Below are 25,193 nucleotides of genomic sequence, written 5' to 3' on the forward strand. Positions count from 1 at the left end.
TCCAACTGTGCAGGCAGCACGCTCTGCCCTGGGACTCCCAGCCCCCTCTGCTCCCCCGCCCCCCGCAGGATGGCATCACGGAAGTAAATTGCTAGGGTGCAACAGCCCCTGCTGTTCAGGTAGTGTGTGCACCAGCTGTTTGGGGAGGGGAAGTGCAGTCACACACTTCCTGGAACCCAGAGGTGCTGCAGGATTGCCAGGTACTGGTCCCAGCTCCCCCTGTCCCCTGCCCAGACCCCCTCCATGAGTATCCAATCCCTACCCCCACCAGCCCTGTCCCCAGCAGCACCCTGCCACCCACCGCAGCACCCTGACCCTAGCCCCAGCACCCTGCCATCCACCTTATCACCCAGCAGCACCCTGTCCCCAGCCCCAGTGCCCTGCCACCCACCCTGGCATCCAGCAGCACCCTGCCATCCATCCTAGCACCCAGCAGCACTCTGTCCCTGGCCCCAGTACCCTGCCACCCACCCCAGTGCCCAGAAAGATGATGTCCCTGTCCCCAGCACCCTGCCACCTGCTCCAGCATCCTGCCCCAGCATCCTACCACCCACCCCCGCACCCAGCAGTATCCTCTCACTGGCTTAGATGGAGCCCATACTTCCTGTATATGCTTCCCTTTTTCCCAGTTCCTAATAAATCTAAACCTCTCCTCCTTACACCATTGTCTCATCCATGCATTGAGACCCTGCAGTTCTGCCTGTTTAACTGGCTATGAATCTCAAAAAATGTTACCATGGAGGTTTTGAACTTCAGTTGCTTATCTTGTAGCCTAAATTTGGGCTCCACAATCTCTCTCCTATACTTCCCTATGTCATTGTTACATATATGTAACATGACCATCAGCTTCTTCCCAGCACTACAAATAAGTCTATCTAGATGTCTTGAGAGATCTGCAACCTTCACAGCGAGCAGGTTCTCCTGGTCATCGCAAACCAGCTATCTATGTTTCTAATGATCAAATCTCCCATATTACTGGTCTCTTCCTAATAACTGTAGTTCCTTTCCCTGGAGAGGTAGTCTCAGAGCAAGAGGGATACCATAATATTATCTAGAAGGGATCCCAAGTATGGGAATTTTTCTCTCAATTGAATGTTCTCCTTCCTTGAGACTTTCATCCTCTTCAACAGCAGAGACATTATCAGTCTGGGGCTCTTTTAATGTGTCACAAGAAGTCTCAACTTTGTAGCTCTCTGTCTCCATTAGTTCCTTCTGTTCAGGTACTCTCGTCTCCAAGCATGTACACAGTCTCAGAGGGCCAGAAGCTCCTTGCATCAAATGCACATATATGCTGCCTGCCCATAGGGCAGGTAGCCAGACATGCCACATTGGGTGTAATAAGCTGGATAGACCCCACTCTGTTGCAAGCCTTCACTCTGGTTTCTCTTCTCACTCCTAAAGAAAATTCCTTTGTTGTTTTGTTTTTAACAAGGGTTTTTCTGGCTCTACGTTTAAAGGATGTTAAGTGTATCTAAATAATGCATATTAATAGATATAATGGAGTTTGATCAGTAATTTCTTCATTTAAGAAAATACAATTATCAATCAATATTGTGAAATCATTTCTCATTATTATGGAAGCAATTTTTATGTGGAAAAATCATTCACTAGAAGTATCCTACAAACAACCCATTAGAAATTGTTATCCTTGGCCCCGATGATGATTCCAACATAACTGAATTGTGTGGCGAGGATTTCCATAGAAGGCAGGGAAGCAATTTCAGTTTAAGAATTCAGATACATTTTCTCCTGGTTAATCTGCAGAATTCACATGCTGTTGTGTCTCCCCAGATTCAGAAGGCTGTCTCCATGCATTCGGAGAGCCATAATAGTTTACTCAAGAATAGATAGTGCTGTCCTATAGTGTCTCTCCTTACATTAATTACAGAGACATTTAAGTATTTTGTTCTGTTTCCATGATTAGCATAGACTTATACTGGTTGTGGTTTCAATCTTCCACCAAAAAGCAGCTCTCAATATTAGAATGGCAACAGATAAATGACACTTGTCTGACATTGCGTCTATGTTGAAGAAGGATTAATTGAAATCTGTATTAATGTGCAAACCATCCGATACATTATGAAACATGTATTTACAATATATTCAAAGTATAATGACTGCTAAATGCAGTAGAGTTTCTAAGAGAAAGATGTGCACATGTCATAAACCACCATTATAATTGCAATCTTGACAACAATCTCAGTGGAAACAACAACATGGAGATGTCATTCTATGTATCTGACAAAGTGGTTTTTGACCCACAAACACTTGTGCCCAAATTCATTTTTTAGTCTTGAAGGTGCCACAGGACTCCTTGTTGTTTTCACAGATACAGACGTTCACAACTACCCCTCTAAGACTAATCTCAATGTAGACATCAAGAACTAAATGAAGATTGAGCTGCCATTTCTCACCCTTAGAAATTGTCTCTTCAGTTCAAAACTGATGCTTATTGGCAAGAGACTAAGCAGAAGCTTGTAGTGATGCTCTCTATTTTGTATCTGCTCAATGGATCAAGCAATTCAGTATCTATGGTTGTCAATCCACTGCATTTATAGTTAATTAAATCTCATTTCAGGGCATGCATTACTTCATACACATCACTATCAAAGCAGAAGGTGGGGGATTTAGCCAGTTTAACTCATCTAACTCCTTGTGATCTGAACTGAATGTGTCTCCCATAATGTCTGAATATTTTTCACAGTTACAGTGCTCATTTACTGTAAAAAGACTGAATAGGCAACTCCTAAATATTTCCTTGAGCAATCCATATTTGAATCTCATTTACATACTTGGTCTTCTATTCTGTGTCAACTTGCTGACTGAAAAACATTTCTCCAGCAGATCTTGAGAGACCACTACTGGGAGGGGACGGGGGAGAGAGGGAGAAGATGCCAAGACTAAGAACTTCAGCCCCAGTGGAAGTCTATAATGTTTAAACAGAATGACTTAAAAACTTTCCACATAATAGAATGAGAATGTAGACTCCTGAAGAGACAAATAATATATAATATAAAGAAAGGAAAAATGTTAGCAAACACAAGCAAAGTCCATAAAGTAATGAGGGTTCCTCACAGCTAAAATTAAACAAATGGATAGCTAGCTAGCACCAATTCACAGTGTGGGGATAATCTCTGCCTGCCAGAACAGAACAGAGAAGTGTGGTGGAAAAGGAAAAAAATAGTTTTCAAAAAAGAGAAAAAATGGTCTTGTGGTTAAAGCACTGAAGATCAGAGATCTACACAGGTCTCCTGTGTATCTTTGGCTAGTTACTTAACCTCTCTCTACCTCACTTTTCCTACCTGGAAAATGGGGATATTATCATCATCTCCCTACCTTGTGAAGCTGAGGGACATAATTCATTAGATACTGGGACAGAAGTCAGAACAGCAGTGAAAAACAGTAGTTGACAAAAATAATATTTGTTTTACTGTTAATAGGTTTCCTATGGAAGAAGCCCCTGAGCAGTGTCTATACCTATGCATTTATTACTGACAAATGAACTAACTCCCCCCATTTGAACCTGGAAGTTTAAATTGTGCACACAGAAAGTTTCTATGGCTTTTCCCAGCGCCAAGTGGCATACACTATACAACAGATTGCTCACATAGGTACGGGCTATTCAAAAATAAGGGGTTGAATCTTAAGAAGGAGGCTTTCCTTTGTAGGAGTTCAATTTTGCCTGTTAGAACACTTGTACTTTCATGGTTAGGTATCTGAACTTTCCGCACACAGTTCCCTTTTTGAAAAAATGGGATTTGTGCATTTAAACTCTACCACGGCATGCACACACATTAGTGCTTCAGAAAGTGTTTGCACAGCACCTATCACAATGAGGCCCAGCTCTTGACTGGAGCCTTTGAATGCTACTGTAACAGATATATATTATTATCAGTGAGGAGTATGGATACAGATGCTTTGCACATGCAAACATGTACACACATAAATGGAGGCCAGACTGTGTTCCTTAAAAAACCCAGGGTAGAAAAACTATAATCTTTTTAAATAAAAGGGGAGATTTTTTTATTTAAATTGGATATTCATTTACATACAGATTTATTTAAAATGAAAGTTGAAGTTGGCAAGTTATGTTGAGGCCCAAACTTATTTAAATTATTTCATGGATTATAATAACTACAAACTTCTTAAACAGTATATGTTTATTGCCAAGCTTTCAACCAAGTCAAACTATTGAACAAGTGGAAGATACTGGCTAAGCACTGGAACCCATGTTTCCTGATGTGCTAAACCTTTTTGACATCAGTAGTCTCAGCTGCAAGTGCAGAGACAATATTTTCTTCATTATGGTTTATTCAACTAGATCAGTTCAATGACAAATCCATTCAAAGTTAAGAAACCACCTGGGAGTTGAAACAGCAGGAAAGCTTGTTTTCCTCCACCATTCTATGAATAAAAATTAGATGTGATGTGAGAGAATAAGATCTCCTAGTTCATGAAGGACACAGTGATGAGAAATGATCAGTTCAATTCACTAATTACAGATAATTCTTCCTTTGTTTAATAAAATCAGTTAGTTTTAAATGCAAAATATGTTGATAAACTTTCCAACATATCTAGCATTAAGATAGTTTTATTTATATTTTTAAAAAGCTGTTTTTTGCATTTCTATTTTGAATTTCCATCCAAATAGGACTTGACACAAATTGCAAGAGAAAAAGCCTCAGGTAGTAAAAAGTTACGGTAAATAATGATTTAAATCAATGTGCTAGATACAGTGTACCCTCTTGGTTAGCAAAAAGAAACACCAAGTTTAGGTGTAAAGGGCCTAGTGAGTAGCAAATCAATCTTTTCTTAGGAAAATATCTAACATGCAAAATGCCAATTTTTATTGAAACCAATCAAAATTTCCTGCTTGGTGATTTAAATCATGATTAAGATCCAATTTTAAATCAAACTGATTTAAGCCAATCTGTCCTGTTTAAAAATTAGACACACCATACAAATGAAAGCTCATACTGCTTGGCACTATTACACGGAAGGGCCTGGTTTCAGTCCCCAGACTTTTGCTCCCCAGGCTTGCAGGGGCTATGGGTACAAAACAAGACATGCAGGGGCAATGGGTGCTACAAAACAAGATACTCAGCAGCTGGCAAGCATCCCAGGCTACGTCTACACTAGCCCCTTTTCCGGAAGGGGCATGTAAATTTCATGAGTCGTAGTAGGGAAATGTGCGGGGGATTTAAATATCCCCCGCGGCATTTAAATAAAAATGTCCACCGCTTTTTTCCGGCTTTTAAAAAAGCCGGAAAAGAGCGTCTACACTGGCCCCGATCCTCCGGAAAAAGTGCCCTTTTCCGGAGGGTCTTATTCCTACTTCAAAGCTCATACTGCTTGGCACTATTACACGGAAGGGCCTGGTTTCAGTCCCCAGACTTTTGCTCCCCAGGCTTGCCTACTTCAAAGTAGGAATAAGACCCTCCGGAAAAGGGCACTTTTTCCGGAGGATCGGGGCCAGTGTAGACGCTCTTTTCCGGCTTTTTTAAAAGCCGGAAAAAAGCGGCGGACATTTTTATTTAAATGCCGCGGGGGATATTTAAATCCCCCGCGCATTTCCCTACTACGACTCATGAAATTTACATGCCCCTTCCGGAAAAGGGGCCAGTGTAGACGAGCCCCCAGAGTGTATTGCGTGGCTTCGCAGCAACCTCCTTTATGCTCCCCAGTAGGAGGTGTGCTCAGTGATTCTTAACCAGAAGTGGATCTCTGAGGGCAAAAATGTAAAAGCAGATAAATAAAGCAGGGAAGCCTGTGAAGCTCCAACAAGGATGTGAAAGGAAGTCCTGACCAGTTGGTCTCATTGCCATGTAATATGCTGTGATGGAAGTTTTTCTTATTTATCTTATAAGAAGAAATAAGAAAGTCCCATTAGGAGATTAAGGGCCCAGTTCTTCTTTGATTTAGGCTCTGATTCAGCATGTCATTTAAGTACATGCTTAATTGTAAAACCTACTGGGATTTAAGCACCTGTTTCAAGTGCTTTGCTAAATTGGCATGGACTTAACATGTGCATTTAGGTGCTTTGCTGTATCAAGGCTCTTGCAATGTGCAAATTCACTGAACCCAAGGGAGCAGAACACACGGGCAAGGGCACAATTTAGTGCAGAGCATTATTTCTCAAGAAATTACATCTCTTTAGCAACTGGGTGTCAGTGCATGCCAATGATTTAAATTAAAGTGCAGTATAGCCTCCTACCGTATTTCCATGAGGAAAGCTGGTGTTACCAAGGCAACCTATCTGGATCTGAGGGAAGATAAGAATTACTCCTACTAATTATAATTAAGTATAGAGATGAGGATCAACTCTTTTATCTCCTTTGTGCCTGGGTGACCACCACGGGGCTCCTCTCTGGAGCAACTGCACTCTGAACCCAATCCTATGTGGGGCGAAATCCCCTCAATTCTATTGTCTTAGACGAGAGCCTCAGCATCTTGCAAGACTGAACTGTATGTTTGGAAAATGGGTAAGCATAGAGTAGGTAAATGCTCTTTGAGTTTTGAATAGCAAAGATCTATATGAATTTAAATTTGAGATTGGAAAATACAACCCCTCTACATTATCCCTTGTGATGGACATTACATTAATCACATTGGTGTCACATGTCAGGCATTCAGGAACAGAGGAGTCACATCACGGATAAATTAACTTTGCCTGTAAAACTTTTCATATAAAAACCACTATTTCGGTTTACTTTTTAGCAGAGAAACACAGCAACAAAATCCTTCCATTATTGACTAACTCAATGTACCTCCAGTTAGAATAATGAAAATTATTACAACCAATAAGATTAAAAACAGATAACTCAGAGTATCTATTAATAGAAGATCATACTCACCTTCTGCACTGTTATTCTTTCAGGTTCCATGGTGGTTTGGGCAGATTTGATTTCCAATGTGTGTTTCCCTACAAGATCTTCCAACCCCTTCACAAGCTGATCCTTCCGACGCGTTTTCTCATTTGACTGCCATTTAATTTTATGAAGTTCTTCTTTGTGCTGTTGCTTCATATCTTCTGTTTCAGTAGCTGCAACTTCCATGGGCTATAAAATACAGTGGCCTTATAATATAAAAATATTAAGGTAAAGTCCTAGAATCTGAGCAGTCCACTTGTTCTGTAGGAGATTTCATGTCCTGGAAGGTGAATTCCATTGGACAACACTGGTTTCTTGGGGGGAAAATCCCTTCCTGTAAAGCTCTAGGACTGTACACAAACTTTATAATCAAACTTCTCACTTTTTTTCATATTGCAAGCTACTTAGGAAATTAAGAGATCTCGTAGACAGCTGCACTTGCTTGGAGATAAAGTACAAATAAATTTGGTCCCCATTATGTTTCTCATGCAAAGAGTATATTTTTAATATCCAAGTACAATAATCCACTAGGGGAAGTTAACCGTTAAAGAGAATTGGCGTTGAATAATTAATTAGCAGGGGGCATTGTGGTCAATAAATGCTTTATTGTGTGGGAATTCACTATTGAAACTTTTTTTTGTTGAGCCTTTATATGGAATAGTTTCTTTTTTACATTAAATCAGCATCTTAACCTTAGAACAGGGGTGGGCAAAAGCCTCTAAGTGGGCTGGAAGTGGCTCGCCTAGGGCTTTGATTTGGCCAGTGAGGCAGTTCCAGATCCCACCCCCCTAATGCATTGCCTGGGAGCTGGAGATGCACGAGTCCTTTTAACTGCTTCAATTTAAAGGGCTTGCATCTTCCCCTCGTCCATCGAGCAATTAATTGCCTGGCAGCCTCGGGGAAGATGGGAGCCCTTTAAATAGAAGCAATTGAAAGAGCTTGCACATCCTGGCTCCCTGGCAATGTGCTAGCAGCACCAGAGCTGCAAGCCCTTTAAACAGAAACCGTTAAAAGGGCTCGCAGCTCCCAGTCCTGCTGCTAGCATGTTGCCTGGGAGCCAGATGCATGAGCCTTTTCAACTGCTCCTGTTTATAAGGCTCGTGCCTTCTCTAAAGCTGCCAGGGAACACATTGCCCGACAGGCATGGGGAAGGTGTGAGCCCTTTAAATAGAAGCAGTTAAAAGGACTCGCAAGTCTCAGTTTCCTGGCAATGCGCTAGCAACAGGGCTGGGAACTGTGAGCCCTTTTAACTGATTCATCCAGCAGGAGCAAGCTCCTTAAATACAAACAATTGAAAGGGTTCACGTCTTCCCATTGGCTCCCAGGCAATGTGTTAGCTGTGGCGCAGGGAACTGGGAGCTCTTTAAATAGCAAGACTTGAAAGGGCTTGCAGCTCCCTTCCCCCACTAATGTGGGAGACAGGAGCCCTTTCAGCTCCTGCTATTTAAAGGCTCATTCCTTCCACCTGAGCCTCTGCCCCTTCCGGGGCAGCCTGTGACCACTTCAATAATTTATGAAGTGGCGCTCATTCAAAAATTATTGCACAACCCTGCCTTAGGATGCCTGCACTGGTTCTCTCTCTCTTTTTAAAGGCTTGATCCTACAAGGTAATAAGCACTCTGTTCTGATCTAGAAAAGCACTTAAGCACAAAATGGACACTCTAAGCATGTGAGTAGTCCAAGTGAAGTCAACTAAATGAGTTAAGTGTTATTTTAAGTGCTTTGCTACCGTGGGCCAAGCACTCAGTACCTTGCAGGACTTGAGCCCTTACACACACAATCCAAAGACAAAGGAGTCAAAAGAACGATCCCCATTGATATCAATGAACTTTGGATAAGGGTACCATGCCTTAAGGGGTCTTGAAGTAAATACCTTTGTAAATACTTGTGTGTCTTCACTGCCTTTCTTGGTTTGGCTCTGTTTGGTAGAGGTCATTTGCTTCATCTGCATTATTTGATTCTTCAGTTCATCTACTTCTTTCTCAGCTTTGCTTTGGGAATTCAGTATAGTTTCCATTTCTTCTGCGTTTGTAAAATTTACATTTCAAACAACATACGTCACTTGGGAGTTTACAATACGAATGGCTAGCAAGGGGAAATATTTAATAATGGCATTAATGAGCATCTCACCTGCTTTACTCAATATTTCATTCTCCTGCAACATGAGCCTCTCTCTGGCTACAGTCAGTTCTTCTTCCACTTTTTTCACTGTGCTTTTGGACTCCAGCATCTCTTGTTGTGATTCCTTGAGCTGTATTTCCAAATCCTATAATTTCATATGATATCACTTACATCTGTGGCATTCCTTCTTTTCATCTGCATATAGTCTATTTTATTCTCAAGCAGAGAGGTCATTAAACAATCGCCCATCACCATTACTACATAGTGATGTCTCAGACACTTGGGCTGTGTCTAGACTACATGCCTCTGTCGACCCCATTATTCCTCGTGGAATGAGGTTTACCGGGGCTGCCGACAAAGGGCTTTGATGTCGACAGGGGGAACATCCAGACTAGTGCGCGAGCCGACAAACAGCTGATCAGCTGTTTGTCGGCTCAGCGCGGCAGCCATGTAAATGTAAATGAAGCCGCGATCATTTAAATCACGGCTTCATTTGCCTTTGCCAAAACAACAAATCTACATGGCTCCGTCGACGGAGCCATGTAGTCTAGACGTACCCTCCGTGACTTAAAAATAAACTAATTAGTTCTATCTCTATCTCTGTCAAGCACTGCAATGCTTCCAACATCTATTGGGGAGATCAGAACTTTATTTAAACTAGCTTCACTAATTGTCATCATCCATATACTGGCTCTGAAATAATAACAATTATAAATTTGCCCTCATATGGTGCTTTTCATCCAAAGGTCTCCAAGCATTTTTCATGCACTAAGGAAAAAATAGAAACTTCACCTGACTAATAGCCTTTAACATCCTTTTTATGTTTAATATATTTTAAAGACTTTTCTTGCTCATGGTAAGAGATATTTGTGACCCAGAATTGTTTCTTCTTCCCAACCTGTCGTCTTGTATATGTTTGTGAAAAGTAAAGTAGTCATAAATATGATAGCAGAAAAAGCCACCTTATAAAGGAGGGCTTTTATGTGAAAACAAATATTGTCAAAACTAGCAAAGTATTGGAAACTATGTTTTGTTTTTCCCCAAATTTACCCCAGAGTGAGTGGTGTTCTTTAAACACCCAAGGGAAGAGCCTAAAAGGGTGTGAAACTGCATAGGTCCATTTACTTCAAAGGAACACTGCCAATTTACTCTGGCAGAGGATCTGACTCTCAGAACAGATCTTCCTAATGTAATTTCAACTTGAGCCTAATTCAGCTAATACCAAAATCAGAAACAAAAAGCAAAACAAATACCAAAATCAGAAACAAAAAGATCTGAAATTGCCTCGGTATATCCAATTCCTTTTTATTTATATGATTTAATTATGTATTGCATGGCAGAAACACTGCATTTTCTTTCATTTAAACCAGTTTCTAGCATTACATAAAATATTATGGTATGTGGAAATAAATAGACGTAAGATGGCTGCATGATCTAATATGCATAAGCCTTAGGCAATACATAAGCATGTAACAGCAGCATGAAAACTCTTTTTTACTGGTCTTTTTAAGTGTATAATTACCATCTAATCTTTATTAATAGGACCAAGTTCTAGGAAGTGTTGTTTCAATCCTTCACCTTCTGCTTCTTCCAGGGTAGCTAGTTTGGCTAGGCCAAAAATTAAGAAAGCATTTATGCGAATGCTTAATTTTAATTTCAGTGGGGCTGAGCAGCTGTTTACGATTAAATATGTCCTTGGTTTGCCAAATAGGGGCCTAAATACTACAGGCCTTCTTGAAGCTGTAAATTAAGAATTAATTAATTGTAACATTAAAATTTGAAATATTACATTCTTAAGAACAGATACAAGATCCTGCACACAGCTCACTGAATAAAGAAGGAGGGCATAAAGCTTTGAGGATACATTTGCCTGGGGGAGCCTCAAAGTTATTGGATCTTTCCCTCCCTGTAACTCCTGATCATAGGAAATGCATGTTGTCAGTTATACTGAAGGGACTGGATCTCTTTGAGAGACTTGTTGAGCCCTTATTCCTCAAAAAATGAGGTTTACAGGCTCTTGCGCAAAAGATTTTTTCCGACAAATGGCCCTTCTTCACTGGGCTTTTTAATAGCCAGACGTCTTCTGCAAAAAGGATAGGAAGAGGATATGCAAATGAGAGTGCAAGATATGCAAATTAGTGTTAATTTGCATATCTTCTGCAGGAAAAAAGCCGCCATGTAGACGTAGTTTCAGAGCTGTGTTGCCAGGTAGTGAGGTGGGGGCAAAGGACACCAGACCTTCACTGGGGAGAAGGAGCTCCTTGTATCTGGCTCTGGCAACTCATGGATTCTAGGAATCTATGAGGTTACCATAGAGGTAAACTCTGGCCCCTTCCCCAGTGGAACAGTGTGAGAGTTTCTGACAGGATCCTCATGATTTCCAGATTTCCTCCTGAGCCCCCTCCCACAGATTTTTCCCCACTGAGGAAGTGACTTGGCCTATTGTCATCACATTAGAATCTTCCAAGGTACATACTTTATTCAATGCTATCAAAATTAAAGAGCCATGCCTATAGAAACATACTACATAAAGCAGCCCTGATCTCCAATCTGCTCTGTGCTGGCTAGCCTTTCTACCCAAGAATGCACCTCATATTGAAGTGAATGAGTTGCTGATGGCTAGGGGGTGGGGAGATAGAAAGTTGACTTGCCATTCCCCATTCCTTACATACGTTCTGCCCACATGATGGCAACATTACTGCCCCTTTAGCTGGCAGCTGAAGGGAGAATAAGTTTTCAGTCAAGACACACATTTCACCTCTTTCCCCCTGTACATCGTACACCTTTGAGAGAGGGTGCTGTTCAGGAAGGCTCCCCAGGGGATTCTTAATTGTGTGAAACTCTGTGTCTGAACTAGGTTTCTTCCCGTTGCCTTCTAAGTCCTGTTAAAATTCTCTACAAGGCACTTGGTTCAAAGGGCTATTGATAGAAAGAAAAAAAAACACTTTTATAAAAACAGAATTGTAAAGACTTAGTAATTTGCTCCTTTATAGACAGATGGATCAGTGTCTCCCATTCTACCTGCATCCTCTCCATTAGCTTCTGGGAATGATTCTTCAACTCATTTATCTTTAGACCTTTCACTTCCATCTCAGTTTCCAGCTTCTTCACCTGCTCCAGCAAGGCAGCTTCCAGGGCCCCAGAACTTTTCTTTTGCTCTGTTGCTCTTTGCTGGCGCTGTTTCTGTGTATTAGTCACTGCCTGCTGCATGGTCTTTTTCAACATCTCTTTTTCTTTCTTGGAAGGGGTGTGTAGTTTGCTGGATTTCTGGACATATTCTTCAGTTATTTTCTGGTTCTCCCTCTTGAGGTTTTCCATTTCATTAATTAGAGTCTGCAACTGTAGGTTACATTTTTCATCTATTGTCTCCTTTTTATCCAATTTCTCTTGCCTAAGTAGCTTACATTCATTTACCAGGCTCTCAGATTCCTTGTTGAAATGTTGAGACTTGTTTTCAAAGTCTGTTTTTGTATTTAGCATCTCCTTGGAAAGGGTAATGATCCTTTCAGCATGTTTTGCCTCTGTTCTGAATGCCCTCTCATCCACCTGCTTCTTGCACATGGTAAATTCTTCTAAGGCTTCTTTGTTTAGCCTGTGTTGCTCCAGTGTATCTTCAAGAGTGTGAACATGCTTATGTAGCTCCTGCTCCTCTCCTACTTTGCATTTATATTGGAGAATGGTTTTTCTGGTCTCAGCAAGGATGTGCTGAATTTCCTCTTGATGGGCTTCTTTAAGAGTCTGTATACTGGCCTCATGCTCATCATTTTTAGTGTTCAAAACATATATTACCTATAAACCAGGAAAAGAAAGTTACAATATATTTAATTGATAGTCTTAAAGATTTGGCATTTGTATTTATCAGTGTATTATATTCATTTCTAAGTTTCTGATCAAGGTAAGTAAAAATCATTCCTTACCAGCAAAGAGAGAAAAAGTGGAAATAACAGATAGGTGCCTCTCATGCACAAATTAGAAAGCAACACAGAGTGAAGGGAGGAAAGATGACCCAGAGGTTAAGATAAGAGCCTAGAAGCTGGAAAATACTGGGTATATTCTGGAGTCTAGCAAAGATTTCTTCAGACAACTTTGGAAAGTCACTAAGGCCAAAATTTTCAGGAGCATCCATTCTATCTAACTCAAAACACAGATCTGATTTCCAGAGGTATTGAGGTCACACAAAGCCATTTGAGATCAATGGAATTGCTGGTTGCTCAGCACTACAGAAAACCAGTTTCTGAGTTGGTTCAAGTTAAGCATTCAACAGCTGAGAAATAAGTGGCCACTTTTAAAATTGTTGGTCTTAAACTTTGTGCAGTCTATAGATAGAGAGTAATCATTCTCTTTTTACAGAGGTGTGATAATGCTTCATTCACTATTTGTAAAGCTTATCCAGATCCTCATATGGAAAGTACAATATAAAACAAATTATTATTTATATTGATGAGAATGATGAAATATCCATTAAAATCTACAGTGGGTAGATTGACAGAATTTTTGCCTGAGGTGATACATTTCAGTGATGCACTTGCTAGTCTGTTATACGTTTAGAATTCTCTTTGAAGAGATACTTGGAGCCTAATCCCATTCCCATTAAGTCAATGGGAATTTTGTCATTGATCTTCAGGGTCCAGGATCAGGCTTCAGGCATGTCACTGATTGTTATAAATGTTCTCTTCTTTGTTTTGTTATAGATGTTTTCTTCTTTATTTTCTGCTTCAAGCTCTGACATGTCCCAAGATTATTAATAACAGCCATCCCTGTAAGTGTCAAACAGATTGATTTAATACATTCAAAATCTCTTATGATGCTCTAAGTCATCCTGAGCATGTAAAATTTATGCATCAGCACACTCATGTTATTTACCATTAGGGGCTTTCTGAATAGATTGAGCAAGAGGAATTTGTTAGGAGTAATGCATAGGTAATCGTGTTTCAAATGCATAAAGATCAGTATTGAATTGTGCTGCTACCAGCATATAGCATATCTCATCTATATCTCTATATAACATAGAGATATAGATGAGGTCATTTAGTGCTCATATGTCCTCCCACTAAAAGCCCTGTAGGTGACATCTATGTTAGTCAGATACATGTGTCTGGTTTTAATTTTTTCCATTGATTTTTTACTTTCCTACTGTTTATTAGCAAATCTCTTTTCTGTATTTATTGGCTAACATGAATTTCTGGCACTATCAGGGTATGTCCAACTAGCCCCCTAGTTCAAACTAGAGAGGCTAATGTAGGCATTCAAAGTTGCAAATGAAGCCCGGGATTTAAATATCCCGGGCTTTATTTGCATCTTCCTGTCCGGTCGCCATTTTTAAATTCCACTAGTCCGCGGTCCTTAGCTCAAATTAACTGTTACGCCTCATTCCATTAACTGAGGTGTAACAGCTAATTCAAACTAAGGACTTAGTTCAAATTGCCGTTTCACTGCCGTGTGTAGCGGCAGTTATTTCGGACTAGGGGAATTTAAAAATGGCAACCGGACGGGAATATGCAAATAAAGCCCGGGATATTTAAATCCCAGGCTTCATGTGCAACTTCAAATGCCTACATTAGCCTCCCTAGTTTGAACTGGGGGCTAGTGTAGACATACCCTCAGAGACAGGATACTGACTTAAATGGATGCTGGTCTACACTGACTTGGCTGTTTCCGGATACCTTTGTGAAATAGGATGTCTTTTCTCATTAAAAACTTTAAAAACAACAAACAGTCTGGTAGCATTGGTGAGCACACAAAAACTCATGATACCATTTACATGTTTTGTTAGTCTTTAAAGTGCTATCAGACTATTTGTTGTTTTTAAAGTTTTTCCTGTTACAGACTAACTCGGCTACCCTTCTGAAGCTTTTTTCTCATTAAGTGGGTTCATACAAAGTCATGGCATAAAAATATAGAATGGTGTCAAAACTCAAGTAGGATATTGATTAATATATTGAGATAAGCCTGGATTTTCCTGCTTTTATTTTTCGTATCAGAGATACAAAACTCATAGCTCTACATAAATATCTGGGAACTACATACAAGTTATAATACAGATTATGGATAGTCTCCCAATGGACTTTTGACAAGTTCTTTATAGCCAACAATAGCCTCAAATGCATGCATTTAGAGTCAGGATCTCATCCAACTCTTTGATCACAGTGTAGGCCAACTCCTGCAATCCTCGTTACTCAGGCAAAACATCAACTAAAAGATCAAAAGGAGCTTTGTCTGAGTAAGAACTGCAGGGCTGGGCCCTTTATTTTGCACACCTTAAGAATATTGTCAGATTTCTTCCAGACACTTGTTAGTAACATTGACTCTCTTGTCATGTGTAAGAGTCTTCTGTGCTTACCACAGTACTATTTTATATATTCCAAAGTGTGACATTCACATATTGGACTTCAGACTTCAGCTATCCATTAGAAAAAAAAGTAGACATGCAAGTACTCACGCCCTGCTAATATTAAAGTATATAGAGGAGCCTTAATAAAAATAACACAAGTACAGCAGTGTCTGGGGACATTTCTGGATAAATATATGACAACAGACAGTGATAGAATCATATTCCTAATGCCAAGCAAATCAGCAGCCAAAAGCCTTTTGGCTATTATTTCCATGTAGACAAGTTTTTAGCTTTGTAATATATTTTGTTAATTCTCCCCTTTTAGTTTTAACTGTTTTTCAATTAGTGCCAACCTCAGTCAGTTTTGGAACATATTTAATTATTCAATAGTCTGTTGGAAAAATAAAGGGAAAGGAATTCATTCCATTCACATGCTTTGGCAATGACCAGTTACTTGTTTGGCCCTTCAATTAACAGGGTCAAGACATCGACTCATCTCATATTTAGACTACAAGGAATGGTCAAAAGAGGATATGCAAATTCTGCAGGAATTTGCATATCTTCTTTTGAGCTCACTTTCGAAAGTGGTACTTTCAAAAGTGAAAGTAATTAAGACACGGTTTTGTCGGCAAACCCTCCAGTTTGTCGACAAGCTGCTTTCCCTTAAAAAAAAATGAGGTTTACGTGACTTTTCAACCAAGAGTGGAGGGTTTGCTGAAAAAGCCGCATCTTAATTACTTTTGCTTTTGAAAGCTCCACTTTCGAAAGTGTGATTGGCAGAAGATATGTAAATTCCCGCAGAATTTGCATATCTTCTTTCGACCCTTCCCTGTAGTCTAGATGAGCCCTTAATGCTGAGTTCCTGTGTTGAATTCTAGTGTGCCACCACTATTTGCCTCCTATTCAACTGTGTTGTTGCTTACAGCAGTTGAGTTTGGACTACTTCCTGCTCCACCCATTCCCCTTCCCCGGCTATTGTGAAATTGGGCTTTAGAAGAACCCAGACTCCACTGAATGTTAGAGTAGGTACAAAAGAATACGAATCAATCTGCACTAATGGGAATAGTTCAAAGTCATAGTTGATTCAGATGCTCAAAAAGGCTGGGAGATAATGGCTTATCTACTCATTGTAGCTATTTATGAATTCTTGGTATCCTGTCTTCTATTGATGGGTAGAACCACTATGAAAGTTATAATTTTGATTTAAATATTGCTAGGTTTAAGGGCATAACATTTTCAAAAGTGAAGTGGTTTTGGGTAGTTCAGTTTTGGGGTACTCAAACTGAAATGACATAGAGGATATTGGGCTTTCAGAGGTCAGGTGTTCCGCATTTCCTGAAAATGAGCCTTGGGCTGTATGCCCAAAGTCAAAGTCATTAATCTCATAAACAATTAATCTCACCTAAATAAGAAAACAAAAATGATTTTTTATTAAATGCCAATGCCCCAAAATGCTAAGCCCCTTAACAAAATATAATTGACAACAATATTCCCATTCAAAAAATAAACTAATAATAAATTTAGAACTCCCAAAAATATAATACTAAATTCAGCAAAAGAAACCTACATAGACAAACAGAAAAAGGAAATTTAAAAAAATGTTAGTTTTGCCATAGAAAAATCATTCCAACGTCATGTGCTTTTGACAGAGAATCCTCCATGTGCATTGTGAGATGCTGAGTCTAACCCAATCAATCAAAAACTCTCTCATACCCTTATGACAGCCAGTTAGGGGGACTGGCCCTGTTATTTATAGCTCACTGTACCAGAAGGAAGACACTGAAGCATAATTGCAGCCAGGTGTAGTTAATAGAACAAAGGTAACATCAGCTAACCTGGTGTCAGCCTCTGTGAAACTGTGCTGCTGCATTCTAGTTAGAGTTTAAATGGTTTTCAAAGGCAATCTTAAATGTCCAATCAGTGTGACAGCAAAACCTGAATCATCTTGACCTGGAGAGATGATTATATAGTTCTGTGACTTACCAGCATAATACCTAGGCTACTGCCGCCATAGCAATTCTCCAAAGCTGTGTGTGCACTAGGAAATGGCTTACCTGTTTTTCTGCAATTGAATAGAGTTAGATGACATGCTGGTAAAAGCACGGGCACACAGTATACAATACATTACCAGAGCATTAGATAATAACCCTTACTATTCCCACTTTCTATTATTTAATCTGGTAATTAAAAATGGAGATAGGGTTAACTGACTCATTGTGGAACAAAAGCCTTATTTCTGTTTACAGAGATGTGTCAGGTGCATTATTCTCTTAGGAACCTGAATGCCACCACTGAAGGATGTTTCATCAGCAGGATAAAAGATGTCAGAGCGAGGTGTTAAGAAAGAGGTAGAATGAAAGGAGAACAAAATCATAAGTGATTGTCATAATAGAGGCAATCAGCATTCAAAAATATGGTTTAAGGCTTGGAAGGACTAGATTTTTGTTTGTAAACATCAGTAAATGTTGATTTCACCACACACACACAAACTGATTAGAAAAAATTCCATTAATTAAAGATCAAAATATACAGCTAAGCAAAGTAGAAAATGCTGGTTGAGAACTTAAAAGTTTTATTTAAGGTAATTTACTTTGTCATTATGATGTTGATAATTTGTATTTTAACAATCATTAAGATTTAACTTTTTGTATCCTAATGTCTACTGTCATTCGATAATTACTGTCTGATCCCCATGTTGTCCAGCCCCCTAGTTCCCAGCAACTGAAAAAATTTAAATTGATGAAATTAGAAAAAATGTTTAAAGAAAAACATTGTTATATATATTGAATTCTGGCAAGCCTAAATATGTTCATTTACACATGCCTGCCACCTGACAAGTAAACATACCTGTTTAAACCAGACATGTATTTAAAGAGTTACACAAACTCTTCAGAGCATGGGGAGGGGACAAACTTCAAGTTTATATCTGCTCACTGAGGCCAGGTGATTGTATCATCACTGTTGCCACTAGCAAAGACAGCATCTCATTTCCACCAATAGCTGCTAATTTCTCTCCATGAACTCTATGTTGTCTATTGTCCAAGCAGATTACAGCGGGCGTCTGTAAGGAGCTACTTTCCAAACAATAATACAAAACTCTCCCTTGGTGAAAAGACAGGCTCCTTCTTCCCCTCCCTGTGTTCTATCTATATCTGTATAAATGGTACAAAACCAAACCAACAAATATAAATCACAATACACAAAAGAAATATTTTTTATAAATGTCCACACCGGCATTCTTCCCCATATTAGTATTCACATTCAAGCAGAAGAAAGACAGTCTTATGATGAGGGGACAGACCTGAAATCCAGAATTTCTGGGCTCTGATTTGCCACAGTAGAACTCCAATTTTATGCTAGTGGACTTTCACTGATTTCAATGGAGTTACACTCACATGAACCTGGCATAATGCAGTGGTGAATCAGGTCCTGGAGTTCTATTCCTGGCTCTTCCACAACTTCACGTATGATCTTAGGAAGTCATCTTGGCCCTGATCCTCAAAAGTTATTTAGGCACCTAAATACTTTTGAGAATGTGGGCCTTAGTCCCTCTTTGCTTCAGAACAGGGATGAGAGTTCCCTTCTTCACATTGGGTGTTGTGATTATACATTCAAGAATGGTAAAGGGCTTGGACAGCATCAGGAGGAATTTTTAACTTCCTACCTTAGTATGTTGGGTGCTGCTGCTACACACTGTTAAACCCCTGAATTTCAACTGGGCGGGTCACCTTGGTCCACATCATTGCAGTCAATGGTGGGTGAAACATACTAGCACAGTTACCTGGTGATGCTCGGGTCCTTAAGATGGGGCTCAGGGCAGAGTGTTGTGGGAGGGTTGTAGGAGTTGCAGAAGTCAAAGCTGGGGTGAGGAGAGGCTCTGGGCAAGGACCCCAGAGTGTGTGTGTGTAGGAGGATTGTGTGTGTGTGCGGGAGAGGGGACACACAAAGCCCTCCCTTTCAAGATTCATAAAGAGGCTGCTTGCTCTTCCCTTTCCTGTCCCTGTGAGGGAGAGAGAGTGCAGCGCACAGCTTGTATGCCCCCTGCATTGCCCAGCCACAGCAAGGAATGAAGCACACTAAGCACTTTCCCCTCACTCCCTGATGAAGGGGAAGAGCCAACAATGTCCCCATATGAACCGGGGGGGAGGGGAGGGGAAGCTACACTATTTGTAGCACACTAGTTCAAGCAGAGTTGGCATGTCTGTATCCTAGCTGCAATGTAGACATACCAAACCAGCATTGTGCTCATGAATAGTTCTATCGAATGATGAGGCCCTTGAAGCATTGTCCAACTCAAGCATTTGAAAACCATGAGTCAGGCCCCCCAAATCATGAGACTGACTTAAAAAACATGGGATTAAAAAAAATAATATGTCTTTTATTTGTTTTCTGAGTCTTTCGGATGAAGGTGGGCCATGTTTTCATATTTATTTTTGTAACCACAATGGCCAGAAATGTATTTTTTTTAATTCTCCTGAAATCTCATGATTCCAAAAGCTACAGGAAAAGCTACCTAATGTCCCAAGAGTTGGCAAAATGTTACCACAGCCATGAGATTTTGTAACAATTCCACATATATATGAGAAACAAACATAGCTCACTTTTTGACCCTAGCTCGTAGCTCACTTATTTGCCAATAGTAGATAAAACTGTGCCATGGTAGTACATTAATGTTATTGTAAATCATCAACACTGATCTTAGTGGTATTGACTCATGTTTACCCGCACATAATGAAGCAATCTTATATCAGACCTTTAACTATCAACCAACACATTAAAACTATACTAGCAAAATGTTACCATCAAATTATGTGACTTTATGTCCTGGAAATTCTAGTGTATGTCCTTTTCTCCTCCATGAGCTATATATTGCTATCAATAATGCATATCAGCAGTGGTGCATTAAGAAATTCTAAGTCTAGAATACTTTGCTTGAGATTACTATTCACTCTCTTTTCCTGTGCTTGTTGCCTAGATTGTGCCAGCACCTTGTCCTTGTTAAAAGTTTGGAAAGCTGGACAAGGGGAAAGGCTTTTTTTTTTTTCATTCAGTTGAAATGTTATACATTAAATTAAAATGTTTTAGCTCACCTAAAGTGCCCCAGACACCAGACAAGCACATATATTCTTCTCCCTTCTGTGTGCTCTTTGCTTATCTGGGCTGAAATGTTCCTGCACTTCTAAGATTAATATTGGACACACAGTACCCAAATTGCTTATGTACTCAGCACTCCATCATTCTGCTAATCACATTAAGGTCTATGAATAAAAGGCAGGCCAGCTGGACGTCTCTTTTGTGAAATATAGACATGTGCTAAATTTGTCCTGTGTTGGAAATAGCTGCTCAGGCAGTTGAAGAATTTGTAAAATAAAAATGTACTGCAGTAATAGTACTTTTAAGTTTCCAGGGACTGGGGAGGTGGTGAAAACAACACCACTAATATGGTATACAATTTATTTTTCCTTTCCTGAAATTATTTAGAGATTCAGAAGATCTTATCTTGGGCACAGATGCACTTCACAGCCTGCCTAAATGCAGATTGTATGGATGGGATTAGCCTTTGGGGATGTGTGATAGTGTTTGTGCAGCCTCAAATTGCTCCTCATGTTCAGAGGTAGAGTCACAGATCCTACCCACCACAGTTTTGGACACGTGCAGTGCCAGCACCCAAGCAGTGGATCTTTAATGAGAATTCCTTGCTCACAGTTCATCAAGAGAGCTCCCTAGAACTCACAGGAAAAACAGAAAGAGAAACTCCAGCAATTCCCTATTCTCTCACAAATAGCTCCCCCTTAACAGTAAGTATTTAGTTTTGAATAGCAAAGGCTCTGGTCCTTCTCTGTTTCCACAGAGCAGGAGGAAAGCCCTGAAGCAGGGGTTCTCAAACTGGGAGCTGGAACCCCTCAGGGATCATAAGGTTATTACATGGTGGAGTCATGTGTGGTCCGCCTCCACCCCAAACCCTGCTTTGCATCCTGCATTAGAATGATGTTAAGTATATAAACAATGTTTTTAATTTAGAAAGATGGAGGGCACACTCAAAGGCTTGCTATCTGAAAGGGATCACCCGTACAAAAGTTTGAGAACCACTGCTCTACTGAGAGGGAAGATCAGGATGGATGGATGACTTCGCAGGGGCAGGAAGCTCGAGTTTTCCCACTCATCTCCTTGCCATGGTTCTCTCCTTTAACTTTTGTACATTAAGGATTTAGTCAGACCAGAGTGCAGCCACTTCATGTGGTCCAGTATGCTTTATGGAACCTTTCCCACCATTTAAAACAAAGTAAGAACTGGATACAAATTAGGGACCTATTAGCCATTCTGTCAATACCTCTGCCAGTGCAAGATTTCTACACAAACTACTGTGGAGCAGCTTTTTGGTTCCTTCCTCCCAGATGTTTTTTACTATTCCAGTTTTCCAGGTTTCTTCTTCCCATTTAATGTCCGCTTTTTGGATTAGTTTACTCCACATGTGCCAGCAGGCAGTTTTCCTAGCTGAATCCAGTTTTGTTGCTTTCTGGCCATATTTCCCCTCTCTGCAGTTTCCTTTGCTTTATTTCTCTTCCCTCATGAGTGTTTGCATTTCCACATACCCTTCTATCATCTGTGACTTTTCTTAACATGTTTACTCTCACTTCCATATATTTAATTAAGTTGTTAAATAAGGCAAAAATCCCTGTGGCATTCACCTCTCCACAACTTGATATGTTATCATTACCTTTGATTAAATTCATGTGGCAGTGCCCTTATCCAAACTAATTTGAATTCATTTGACAATAACTAAAGTATTATGAAAGTGGAAGAAAAAGCAGCTTGTCTAATCATGAAATGAAATATATTCCCTCTTTTTTGCTCTAGTAATTACTGTAGTTAATCAAACTGAGTCTCAACATATTTTTCAAGATAAGTCTTACATAAAAATATGGTCACTGAAGTCGGTCAAATAGAAATTATTTTGCAGTTGAATTTAGTTGAAATAATGGGTTTTATATACACAAATAGAATTTTTCATCATCTGCAATTTGACCAAAATTAAAAGAGTCTGTTATGTTTCATTGTAAAAGCACTGCATTTTCTATAATTTCATAGCACACAGTGGTATGATACCTTCCATTAAGTAAACTGTCCTTGGCTTCCAGTAGTCAAGGGTGGTCTGGGAGGAGTGGCTTGCATCCCAATGCTAGAGTATTATGATTATTTGAAAATGTTGCTGTCTCTTGGAAGTCAAGGACAGGATGTATAAGATAGATGTGCACTCCTCACAGAATTACATAAATGCATATTCATTTAGCCACAAGGGGAACTAAGATTCACACTCCTCACAGAATTAGATAAATGTATATTCATTTAGCCACAAGGAGAACTAAGATGCACACTCCTCACAGAATTAGATAAATGTATATTCATTTAGCCGCAATTGGAAGTAACTGAAGATGCCTTCCTTTAAACATTAAGGGCTCGTCTACACTGGCCCCTTTTCCGAAAGGGGCATGTTAATTTCACAGGTCGTAATAGGGAAATCCGCATGGGGATTTAAATATCCCCCGCAGCATTTAAATAAAAATGTCCGCCGCTTTTTTCCGGCTTTTAGAAAAGCCGGAAAAGAGCGTCTACACTGGCCCCGATCCTCTGGAAAAAAAGCCCTTTTCCGGAGGATCTTATTCCTACTTTGAAAAGGGCTTTTTTTCCGGAGGATCGGGGCCAGTGTAGACGCTCTTTTCCAGCTTTTCTAAAAGCCGGAAAAAAGCGGCGGACATTTTTATTTAAATGCCACGGGGGATATTTAAATCCCCCGCGGATTTCCCTATTACGACCTGTGAAATTAACATGCCCCTTTCGGAAAAGGGGCCAGTGTAGACGTAGCCTTTGGCTGTGTCTACACTGCACCCCTTTTCTGGAAAAGGGATGCAGATTAGACACTTTGGAATAGGCAAATCCGCGGGGGATTTAAACATCCTCCACGGCATTTGCATTAACATGGCTGCCGCTTTTTTCCGGCTTAGGGATAAGCTGGAGAAAAGCGCCAGTCTAGACATGATTCTCCGGAAAATAAACCCTTTTCCGGAGAATCTCTTATTCCTACTTTCAAGTATTTAAATCCCCCGCAGATTTGCCTATTCCAAAGTGTCTAATCTGCATCCCTTTTCCGGAAAAGGGGTGCAGTGTAGACACAGCCTTAATGTTTAAAGGAAGGCATCTTCAGTTACTTCCAATTGCGGCTAAATGAATATACATTTATCTAATTCTGTGAGGAGTGTGCATCTTATAAAACCCATTATTTCAACTAAATTCAACTGCAAAGTAATTTCAAGAAGGAATAAGAGATCCTCCGGAAAAGGGTTTATTTTCCGGAGAATCACGTCTAGACTGGCGCTTTTCTGCGGCTTATCCCCAAGCCGGAAAAAAGCGGCAGCCATGTTAATGCAAATGCTGCGGGGGATATTTAAATTCCCCACGGATTTGCCTATTCCAAAGTGTCTAATCTGCATCCCTTTTCCAGAAAAGGGGTGCAGTGTAGACACAGCCTAACTGTTTCGCTAGATGAACCACAATGCTGTAATTCTCATATGCTATTGCATGCAGAGGAAAAATGAACCTGTGGTTAAAACACAGGACTGGGAATCAGATGATGATGGTTCTACTGGTTTTGCTAGAGATTTCCTCTGCCTCTTCCTTCCACTGAGGTAACCTAGGGGACTAGCATGGCTGGGGAGGCCAGTGACAGCAGCAGGAGTCCTACACCTCCGTACTCACTGGCAGTGGTGGGGGGGAAGCGGAGCAAGGTGGCCTCAGATCACTTTGCTTCCCCAGCCACATCATTCTACTTCCTGCCAGGGAGTGCAGGGTGGTCCTGCTCCCTCCTATGGAGCAGGGCACTCTGGGAGATCAAAGCAGCTGGGACTGCCCTGTTCCACTCTAACCTGCCACTGCTGGTGAGTGTGGGGGACCAAAGTGTGGGGGACCAGCAGGTGCCAGGGCCCTTCCGGCTAGCCCCCTGCCAGCTGCTGGCCAACCTCTCCTGCTCATGGCATTTGGGGCACATGACCCCTTGTTGCCCTTCCCCAGTGCATCACCCCTGGCTGTAGGGGTACATAGGATAGGTACATCCCTAGTGTGGATATAGTCAGACTGATACAGAAGTGCCCAATATTCACACTGTTTGTTCCCCTTTGATTATAGTAATAAGCTCTACCAGGATAAGCACCTTTGTCAAATTCTCCACACTAGGAGGGCTTTAGTGCTTTAACGATACTCCTGTGGGCTTGTCTACACTACAAATACCTTTGTAGCACAACTATACCAGCAAGAGACCCCTTTAATAGGTGCAGCATATGCTGGCTGACAGGAATTTTCCTAAGACCCCCTTCCCCATTTATACTAGCTAAATTGACAGAAGCACTTTTCTGTGAATATAGCTACCTCTACATTGCGGAGGGGGAGTTGCTGGCATAATTATGCCAGTTTTTTTTACACTCTTAGCCACCATAGCTGTGCCAGCAAAATTTCATAGTGGCAACTAAGTCTACATCTATACTACAGAGTTAATTCACCTTAATTTCTATTGACACTCATAAAGAACTGTAATTACATTGTCTGTGTGTGTTCATGCAAGACTCCTCGTGCCAGCAGACCATATCCACGGTTGCTGCTCTAGTACCAACAGAGTAGGCGATGCACCATGTTTAGGGCCCTACCAAATTCACAGTTCATTTTGATAAATTTCAGAGTCATAGAATTTTAAATTTGCAAATTTCATAATTTTAGCTTATCACATTATTGGATTTTAAGGGGAGCAGACAGATCACTGCTGCACCCATGGGGGGTGTTTGCCCCAAAGTCTGTACAAAGGGGGCCATGTGAGGTGTCAAATG

General features: G+C 40.4%; 1 protein-coding gene across 1 annotated transcript in view; it reads right to left on the minus strand.

Annotated features, from left to right (window-relative positions):
- Positions 1–25,193, minus strand: part of FAM184B (family with sequence similarity 184 member B) — an 88,347-nt gene that overhangs the window by 41,259 nt on the left and 21,895 nt on the right. Inside the window, exons 2-5 of the mRNA XM_089777835.1 lie at positions 12,012–12,779; positions 9,000–9,135; positions 8,743–8,891; positions 6,855–7,058 (exon numbers count right to left, since the gene is read on the minus strand). Coding sequence (XP_089633961.1) covers positions 6,855–7,058; positions 8,743–8,891; positions 9,000–9,135; positions 12,012–12,779 — 1,257 coding nt within the window. The remainder of the gene's footprint in view (positions 1–6,854; positions 7,059–8,742; positions 8,892–8,999; positions 9,136–12,011; positions 12,780–25,193) is intronic.

Source organism: Pelodiscus sinensis, chromosome 4 (genome assembly GCF_052426305.1).
Source record: "Pelodiscus sinensis isolate ZL-2025 chromosome 4, ASM5242630v1, whole genome shotgun sequence".
Classification (NCBI taxonomy): Eukaryota; Metazoa; Chordata; order Testudines; family Trionychidae; genus Pelodiscus; species Pelodiscus sinensis.